General features: G+C 42.2%; 1 protein-coding gene across 5 annotated transcripts in view; it reads right to left on the bottom strand.

Moving 5' to 3' along the window:
• Nucleotides 1-4291: 4291 nt before the first annotated feature.
• The window catches only part of fgf18a (fibroblast growth factor 18a), a 39095-nt gene continuing 33247 nt past the window's right edge, over nucleotides 4292-10139 (bottom strand). For 3 of the 5 annotated variants that reach the window (XM_015004180.2, XM_015004178.2, XM_015004176.2), the window contains 4 exons: nucleotides 9726-9765; nucleotides 9411-9591; nucleotides 6040-6146; nucleotides 4292-5922 (listed from right to left, as the gene is read on the bottom strand). In XM_015004180.2, the coding sequence (XP_014859666.1) occupies nucleotides 5650-5922; nucleotides 6040-6146; nucleotides 9411-9591; nucleotides 9726-9755 (591 nt within the window). In that variant the 5' untranslated portion in view covers nucleotides 9756-9765 and the 3' untranslated portion in view covers nucleotides 4292-5649. The remainder of the gene's footprint in view (nucleotides 5923-6039; nucleotides 6147-9410; nucleotides 9592-9725; nucleotides 9766-10139) is intronic. The other 2 variants (XM_088009591.1, XM_015004177.2) reach the window with 1 other exon arrangement.

Genomic DNA, 10139 nt, shown 5'->3' with positions numbered 1-10139 from the left:
TTCCTCTCCATGTGGCGTACTCAGAAATGTCCCCAGTCAGGAATAGGCTTTGGGAAAGACTAAACCTCAGTTTAAGTGTTGACATGCTGAGGACTGCTTCACAGTCCTTAACCTGCTGGTGGTTTTCATCGACTAGATTTCAAGGTTTAAGCGTAAAGGAGAGTATGTCTTGTTTGGGAACCTCTTGGACTTTGCTTTTTGTGGATTACAATGTTCTGTTGTCCTCAAGCCATAACCTTTAATGTGCGTTATAGTGTTCAACCGCTATTTTGAGCTTTAGCTACAGCATTTGGCTACATAGGGATGTAGCCAAATGCTAATCGTGGTCTCATCAACAGCAATATGGGCACTGTGCCAGTCTGTTGTGGTCAAGAAAGAGGTACAGCAAAACTACCAGTCTGTCGTCGTTCCAAACCTCACCTATGATGACATGGATTATGACTGGAAGGCTAAAATCCCAGATACAAGTGACTGAAAGGAGGCGCATTCTAAAGGAGGCGGGACTTGACCTTTGAACGAGCCTGTGTGAAGTCCTACACATCAAAGGAACGACAGTCTGTTCAAGTAAATCTGTGTATCTGATCAGGATTGGTCCTGGACACTTCCCTCTAAAGCAGGGGTGTAAAAGTCGGTCCTCGAGGGCCGGCATCCTGCATGTTTTAGTTTTCTCCCTGGTTTAACATACCTGCATAAAATGATTGCTCATCAGAAGGCCTAAGCAGAATATTGACTTGCTGAGGAGATTGTTGCTACCACTAGGGAGAGAACTAAAACATGTAGGATGCCGGCCCTCGAGGACCGACTTTGGACACCCCTGCTCTAAAGGTCTTCCAGCCAAGTTCCACTGGGAACTTTGAAATCTTCCAGTATGAGCAGGGCGGGGCCACTGGGCAGAGGGATGTTTACTTTTCCCTACTTGGATTAATAACATCAGCACAAGTAGATCTCTGAAAGGCATAAGAAAATTGATGGATGGATGGAAGTTTTGCTTGGAAAAACCCAAACGATCATGCATTTATAGTTACTTTGTTCTGTTTCAGGCATTTTACCAAGTGGGGAAACCTGGTTGCGTCAGTTTGGTCTCAACTGAAACAAAATCTAACCTACAGGCCGGTTAGACTCACGAATGAATGGGAAACGTTTGTGTGTGCGTTTGCAAATCCCAGGGTAACATTTTTTCCACGTGAAAGAATATTTTTCTGACCTTTACCACCAGATGGGAGTATTTACTCATTTTCCTCCGAGAGCACAACCTGTTTTTAAGGCTTTAGCTCTGACAGTTGGGTGGCCAAGTTTGGAGTCTAAACAACCTGTTACAGAGGATCACATACCACATCTTGTAAATGCTGTCAGTTTGAGAGATAGATTTGAAATGCGGTACATTTTACGGCCGTCTGCATGCACTTTAGCTTTTCTTCTTTCACAACACGCGAGCCCACTCGTTCAACGTATCTCCTCCAGTCTAAGGGGGCGGCCTGCTGTGTGGGGACGGTCTCTACTGCTCCGCTCCGGCCAGTATAACTGAATGTTTAAGATTCAGAGTATAAGTTATGTGGGATACATTTGCACTTGGTGGAGCACTGTTAATATATGATGTGTGTATGTGTTGGATATGGGTGTGTGTGCTTCCTCTGGGTCTGTGGGATTTTGGCCCATAATTCCTGCAGCTCTCAGGTCACAGCTCCGTTCTCACGCACATATTTGGCATTCCTTCCCCGACATGATTACCATACACCTTCCACTCTGGGTTTGGCTACGCGGAATATTTCCATCATTCCCGAGTGGAACTGAAGCAACGTTCCAGAAATGAACAACTTACACCAGCAGTCCCCCCCCACCCCCTTTCTTTACTCCCTTACTCACTCTTCTTTATCCCACACCCATTTTCTCTTCCACCTCACTGTCTCCTCCTTATACCAACCCCCCCGCCTCCACCCCCTTCGGTGCAGATTCCTGTTGCCTTGCAGTAGGAATCCTCTGGTGCAACCTTTTTTTTCCCCCTGAGTCAGCTGTTTGTGTCTGCCGAAGTGATTGGGTCATTTGGCAGTGACATCTCTTCTGTGACCTCCTGCTAAGATTGGGAAGGAAGGGATGGAGCATAAGAGCAGGAGAGATGAGAGGGAAAAAACACGACTAGAAAACTTCCACTACTGTGAGGATTCTTCATGCTCTTCTTTTTTTTTAATTTTTGATAATTTGATAAATAAATCAAATCAAGGTGGATTTTCGCAAACTCTGGTTGCTCTGAGAGTTTGGTAGGTGTTGGCATATTTTCAACAGCATTTAAAGTCTTAGCTGGTGTGCTTATTGGCAGAAACCACATCTTGTACTGTAGCTTTGAATTGTTTAAATTTGATTTCAATTTAAAAGCAGCTTAAAGGACATGATCGCTGTCAAATTTCTTAAAAAGTGCTTCTTTTCAAGCAAAAAAAATAATATTACTACTGCTCGGGTTTTATGTACTACTGGTATTAAAAAACTTTCATGAATCTATTGTCCAGTGATTCTCATTATCAGGAACGAAGTAGAAAAATCAGGGCATATACAGTAGGTCTTATGAGAGCACTGCCATAAACTCATTAAGGCTAATAGATCTAAACGAAACAGAGAAAATCAAGATCAATGTATTATTGGGTGGACTGTAGGAAATTTATATTGTAGTCAGATGTTTACATGCTCCCATCGACATGAATGTCCTTTTTGTACTGGGGTTTGAATTATGCATTTGAATAGTGCTAATATATATTTTACACTATTCAATACAATGTACAGCCTAAGATACATATACATTTTAAAATAACATTTATACTGAATTTTCTCTTTCACACAAGCTCAAATATATACATTTACCCCAAGAACATTCGGGTCCCTTAGCAAAGGTCTTGGCATAATTCTGGCCAAATATTTGACCATTTATCTTACAGGAAATGGCAGATGACCCAGCTTCCATAAATGTGTTGAAGTGGGGAGCAATTCCAGAAGATTAATGGAAACATGCATAATCCGTTCTGTGACAAGTTGTGACGTTTGGGATTATTGTCCTACTGGAACACAAAATTGTGTCTAATTTTCAACTATTTAAAAGTTGATCTGAGATTTATTGATGTTGACGAATTTGGTGGCGACCGTTTTTAGTTATTCAACCTACTTCGTTCCCATGGACGGGAAACAGATGATTTCCATGATGCTACCACCACCATGCTTGACGGTGGATACATTGTTGGATTTGGAAGCCTTACATCGATTCCTCTGAAACATACATTTTATCATCGTGACCAAACAGCTCGATTTTGATCTTTTCTCCAGAAGGCGATTCACTGTCACTATGTGGGCAGCTGTTCATTGCAGTCATATTTGATGGCTTTGATTTTGGAGCAGGTGTTTCTTTCTTGGCAGACCCGTTCAAAGTCTATGATGATGTAGAACTCACTGTGGACAGTCAACTTGAGTTTCAGGATATTAAATTTCATTATGGCCCTGGTGGTTCCTGGGTTGTTTTGAATGGCCAGAGCAACTTCATTTAAACTCGGGGTAATATTTGAGTTCAACTGCTTGGAAAAATGGACACAGCTGTCCAGACGATGATCTCAAACACTTCATAACCGATTTTGGAATGGAGACAGTAGGAAAACCTTAAGCTTCTTGAATGGGCCTTTCCTCAACCATACGATGACAATCAGTCAGCCAAAGTTGAGGCTACACAGAGCATATGAGACATTTTTAGATTGGGTATGTGAGATCATTTGAGCCTGTGTGCATCATACTTGATCCATAATAAATTTCAGCTTTTTGGCCCAACTCTTTTTTTTTTTTTTTTTTTTTTTTTTTTTTTTTTAAATCACTAAAGTTGTAAATTGCACAATCTTTGCAAACTTGGGGGAGGGGGGAAGTCAAATACATCACAAAAACCTCAAAATATACCTTGAAGCCTATGATGAGAGAATTTAAACTGAGAAGAATAGTAAAAAGTGATAATGTTTACTGTATTTTGCATTACACAACCAGTTTGTTTGTTTATTATACTGCCATTTTATATGTTTAATTTTGAAAGTTATGACTGTGGAAGGCTAGAAGAGGAAGAATTGTTTGGATCAACGTCACCACGCCCCCCCCCCCCACCCCAGTTCCTTAAAAAAAAAAAAAAAAACTAGAAAAGCGACCACACCAACAATAAATTAATAAATTAAGCTAGGCAATGGGTGGCAACCTGGTTGAAAAAAATGCCTTCAAATTATTCATGTTGGCATGAAATGAGAAAGTGATGAAGCTGCTTAAAAGAAACTGGGAGACGTTTGAAATGTTTCTGAAAGGTTTACTGAGTCAAGAAAGACTGCTGCACACAGAGCTGAAATAAATAAATGAAATAATTTTATCGTAATAATTATAGTAACCATCATAGTAAGATTGCTTATTTACGTTTCTGTCTTTCTTTAATATATAATATATATATTTATACTTTCAATAAATTGTTCCCTTTAATTTTTCTTCCCTTGTGTGTATGCATGAGACTTTGGCTATCCCACTGAATGTCCTGGTAGCAGCACTCTGTATCCACGGTATCTCACAGGAGCATCATCCCCCTGGGTCGTTTCTATAGCGATGCTATTGGAGAAGGCACACTTCCCACTGGGCTTAGCCAAGCACTCATCACCTTCTGCACCTTAAAGCTGTGGATGTAGTGTCCTCGGTGGGGGGAGAGCAAAGAAAGAGGAGGAATCGTAAAGAAAGTCTCCAGTTGTCTTTGGTTGCAGTAGGCTTGGTTTGCAGTGAGTTGTCGGCAGAATTTGGTGCAGCTTGGTTTATTAAGTACATTCCAGTTCTTAAAGCTTCGGTCCCTGCATCGAGATGTCCTGGGACAGCACGGTCCATTTCCAGAACCTCTTGTGATTTTTTTTTCTTTTTTTTAAATCTCCAAGCACTCATGCAATACACATTTTCTTGTCAGCCTCTCAAGAACATGCATATATTCAGTGTCATTCACTCTAATATTTCTTCATTCATCCTTTATTTTCCTGCCTTTCGCCCAACAGTCCCACAGGTTCCCACCGGTTTAGTAGTGAGACAGGTAAGTGCGTCACATGTCAACAGTTCCTTATATGTCCTCTGGATCCATGTGGATCACCATCTCTGTATCCTTTCGAACATTTTCATGTCCCAATTTTCCCTTTGTCGTAGGCTAAGCACTCATTGTCTTGTTCAGCTAGTCTTTCCCCAGCTATGCTTTCTCTGTATGGTCCAGTTACAATCCCACGCTTGACACAGTCCAGCTGGACTCCAGACAGGATTATGGTTGGGATGTGGTTTATGTGGTTCTGGATTCCAGGCCTTTGTTGTGCCTTGGACTCCGACTGACCTTAAGGCTCTCTGTCACTCTTTCCGAGTTTCCAGCGTTACTGGAGATACAGTCCAGTTGGTCCAAGGGAACAAAAGGTTAGCGAAATTGTGACTAACCAGGTGCTATGAGGGTTGAATTAGGATTCTTAAAGCTGAACCCCATCAATGATTCATCGGGTTTCTGGTCAATATTTGTCCCATCAAAGGGATGGACAATCAGTCGAGTGCAACAGAAGAGATGACTGGGTTAGCCATTTGGAGGCTCAGGGTGAGGCTTGTGCTCCTCAAGACTGTGGGTGCTAGCGTTAGCCACTGCTAGCGTGTCCCAGTGGTGCGGACCCTTTTGACCCGCTTGCTGATGGTCGTGAAGCGGAAGGGTGTGGTGAGGTCAGGCTGTTCCCCTGGTGGAAAGCGTTTCATAAAGTGTACGTCCTGCTGGTTGGGGAGCGTGTGGGGTCCCCGGCGAGGACGCCCCCTCTTTGTGAAGCCGACATACCAGCCCGTGTAGCGCGCAGACATCAGAGCTGTGTAATGGTTTTCCAGGACCATTTCCACAAAGACGCAGTCAGCGCTTCGGTTGCTGGCCTTCTGAGAAAGAGCAGGAAAAAAAAAACACAGGTATATACACAATGGCATAAAGTGAGGCCAGTGAGGAAGTTTGGAGACATTGTTTTATGAACACGTCCGAATAAGAAAACGCCTCACCTTTCCCACCAGCTTCCCGCGCCGATTCATGCACAGGTAGAAGTTGGTTTCTTTGCCTCGGATTCTCACCTGGCTACCAAAGGTGTCTGCCTCCACTACAAGCTGGGCTTATTAAGGGACAGACAGAGAAACAGACAGACATTAGAGATGAATGTGTGTGGAAAAACACCGCATGAACCTCTTTGTTAACAGGCTATAGACATATAATGTTTGTTGACTCATTAATCCGACAGATATGAGAAACCCCAAAACTTTTGATCTCCTTTTGTTCAGGGCTTCCTGTGATCTATTACAATAGCAAAAAATCTGAACTTAACTGACATCCAAAGTAAAAAAGGTTCACACCCAAAAACAAAGTCTTGAGTGGCTCCATGTAACTGGAACATTTGTCTCATTACAACCGCAGACTGGAATGGTGTGTTAAGGGTGACACGCATTAATTTTCCGCCACAGATGAGGTTTTCCTCAAAGGTCAAATCGGTATTATGGGTTCATCTAGCCAGAGTACCCCCTTCGGTGTGTTTGCTGTATCCTCTTAAGATGAAAAACTCTCATTTGGACTTCTAATGGCCTTTCAACAATCGCTTTCTTCTTGCCACTCACCCATAAGGACTATGGGTGAGTCGCACCCATAGTCGTCCTAACAACAGATTTTCTCACCTGAGCTGTGGATCTCTGCAGAGTCTCAAGAGTCACTATGGACCTCTTGGGCTTTTCTGATTAATGCTCTCATTATCTGGACTGTGATTTTAATATGCATTCAGGTGAACGGTGTAAATGGATTAGGTGACTTCCGAAGCAAAACACTTACACCAGATTTTATTTAGTGGTGGGTTGAATACTTATGCACGTAATAAATAAATATATAAATATTGATTTGCAAAACTTTTGAAAATCCTGTATGCTTTCATTTACAAATATATGCTGCTTTGCACTGGTCGACCTCGTAAAATCTCACTGAAATATCATCAATTTTGTCTTTACGCGAAAGACATTCGAATGATCCAATCCAACTTCATTCATGAAGCACTTTGAAAACCAAAGTGCTGCACAGACAAACAAAAACAGAATAAAATACAAACGATGATCGAAAATACATAAAGCAGCCACGTGAGTGAAAGAATTAAGAACAATAAAAGATAACAAAAATAAATAATTCGTTCAACATCTCACATGGTGTCAACAGCTTGGAAAAAAAGATGGGTTTTAATCAGCTGACATTAAATTTAAACCAGTCAAAGCATTTTGTCTGGATCGCAGTATGGAGAATCATATAGGTCCTATTACCTGTGTAATAAATCACAGGCAGATGTGAATATCTCTGGCAGAACAGATGGCTATTAGAGCAGGTTGATCACACACATGGATGTGAGAACTCTGACTGCACATGGGCCTCGAGAAAAATAAAAAGATAACAGCCGAGGAGAAAAAAAAAAAAAGGCAGCCGAGGGGAGCCGAAGAACACTCAGTCTGAGTGCCTGTGATCCTGTTGTTTTAAGGCGTGTGCGTGTGCTCCTGTGCCCTTTTGTGTTTTTGCGTGGAGGTGCACAATGTGTGTTCGACCTTCCAGGCAGCAGGCTGCTGCTTCACTAACTACACACCTTTAGAGAGTGTTTGTGCCTGTTTAAAAATAAATCCTAAAATGGTTCCTACATGACCTTAGTCAACAAAGGGGTCAGCAGAAATCAATGCCTCCCTCCCTCTTGCCCCCTTCATGTCTCTTCCCCCAACTGTCTTCTCATCTCCCTTCTGCTCTTACTCTTCATCTTTGTACTGTCATACACTTTTTTTTTTTTTTCCAGATTTATTCTCTGTGCCTGTAGTTCGGACGCAGAAATCACCGGTCTAATTGTTGGTTGGTTGTTTTTTTTTTAGTCAAGTCATATTTTAAATGCTCATATAAAAACAGGTGCATCTCTGCATGTGTTGTACCCGGGGCTAAACGGACAGACATTTGACCTGAAATGAATAGAAAGGATGTGCCAACATACAGAATTACGAAGCTTTATGGGAAGGCTTAATTGATTCTGTGCTGTTTAAGAATGGCTTAGCCATCATTACACATCTAGCAAGAGGGATGAAGGATATTGGGGGATGGACGGAGAAAGTGTCAGACGATAGATGGAGGGAGGGAAAGGAAGCCTGCTGTTTAAAATCCAGAGGAGACAACAGGAAGGATGAAAAATCAATGGTTGGATCAATGAAAGAGATGAGTTTCTAACACTCGGTCCGATGCTCTATCTGAGCATCGATGCTAGGCTCCCTCCTTTATCTCACACTTTTTTTTTTCTTTCGTGACACCTTTTCTCTCTGTGTCTCTTCTCTCTTGTGAATCACTGAGTCTGCAGCCAGTCAATGTGGTCTTTGTGCTCCCGAGACAAGCTTCGCTGCCCCTTTGTCAAAGCCACGGAAGGCCTGTATGTGTGCTTTTATGTGCATCACCAATGATGCATGGATCTGGTCAACTTTCAAGTCTTTGTTCGTCTTACAGTGACTCACTAAAGTATGCACAGCCCTTGAACTTTTTCCATGTTTTGTCACATTACAAACAAAACCTTCAATGTATTTTTTAATGAGATTTTATGTGGTAGACTAATACAAAGTGGTGCATCTTTGCACAGTATAAGGAAAATTAAAATTTGCCGATATAAATCTGCATAATGTGCGGCATGGATGTGTATTCAGGCTCTTTCTTGAGTCGGTACTTTGTAAGAAAAAATCACCTTTTATTTAATATTAAATCTTTTGGGGAATGTCTTTGCCAAATTGCAAACAGCAATTTCCAAGCCTTTAGTATGACCGGGCTAATCTGACGATTTGATCTGAACCAGCTCTGGCTAACGTGGGAGATTCAATCTCTAGCCCTATCTATCTCAAGTCTCCTACAGCCTCCAACAAGTTTTTTTTTTTTATTCCAAGGTTGTCTTGTGTTTAGCTTCTGGTTTTGAATGATGGACTCAGCAGTGTTCTGTGAGACGCTTAAATGTGATGATATTGTTTTATATTTGTAACTCTGCCTTAAAATGATCTGTAGCCTGTCTGCAGCGCTCCTTAGTCTTTATATGATGCTGTTTGTTCATTGTTCTACTACGGACCTCAGGGAAGAGGAAAGGAAACTGCATGTCCACTTGTTTTGTTTAGTTTTTTTTTGTTTTTGTTTTTTTTTTACATCAAAACCGATTTCTACTTGGTGTTGTTCTGTCAGTAAAAATGTGTAAAAGAAAAAAAAAAAAAGGTTTCAACACAGCAAAATCTTCAAAAGGTGTGAATACTTTGCAAGGCCATCCACACGTGCAAACAGGACATGAGCACATTTAGTAGTTAAGTGCTACTACTCTGCTTTTCACTGTACGTTTGTGTTTGTGTCTTACCATATTTGTCTCCATCTTCTCCCTTGGCACTGATCCTGCGTCCCAACACCTGGACGTGCTTGCCGCTCGTACGGCTGTAGAGCTGGTAGACTCGGTGGTGTCTCCGACTCATGGTGTCTCGCACCTGCGTCTGGTTCTCCACATGCACACTGAAGTTGACTCCATCCACGCCAAGCACCTGCTGGAACACCCACAAGCACATCCGCAGTTTGGCAGAGGATTGGGAAGATGCTTGAAGGACCGTGCACAAAATCAATACACAAGACGTCTTTCACGCTACACAATCGCTCCTTTGTCATGCATGCCGTCTCTCACCTGCAATGGATTGCACATCACCAGTAACATCTGGATACATCTGGAAAAAGCAGAAACAGTGAGTTAAGAAATATAAAATTTTGGAAGATTAGGGCATTACACCATCATTTCCATTTCTTTCTTCCTCTGTTCTCTCTGTCCGACATCTCATTTCCTTCTCGGGTGATTACTCACACTCCTGGGCGTGAGACTGGCACGACGACTTGACATACGGACCGGCAGATGTCCAGGAATCGAAAGACAGACAACACCCAGAGCAGTGTTTACGGTAACGCTACCAGCAGCCTCCTGTCCGAGCCCACTTTCTGACCCATCTGTGACTTTTGCCCATCCAAAAATCTGGCCTGCAAATGACCCGACTGGACCCAACACCGACATGGCAAACATGCCGAGACGAGTAGAACACGTTTCTGG

This window comes from Poecilia mexicana, unplaced genomic scaffold (genome assembly GCF_051168715.1).
Source record: "Poecilia mexicana isolate PSO_F unplaced genomic scaffold, ASM5116871v1 scaffold_10, whole genome shotgun sequence".
Lineage (NCBI taxonomy): Eukaryota > Metazoa > Chordata > Actinopteri > Cyprinodontiformes > Poeciliidae > Poecilia > Poecilia mexicana.
Note: the sequence above shows the minus strand (reverse complement) of the source record. Positions and strands in the feature narration are given on the sequence as shown.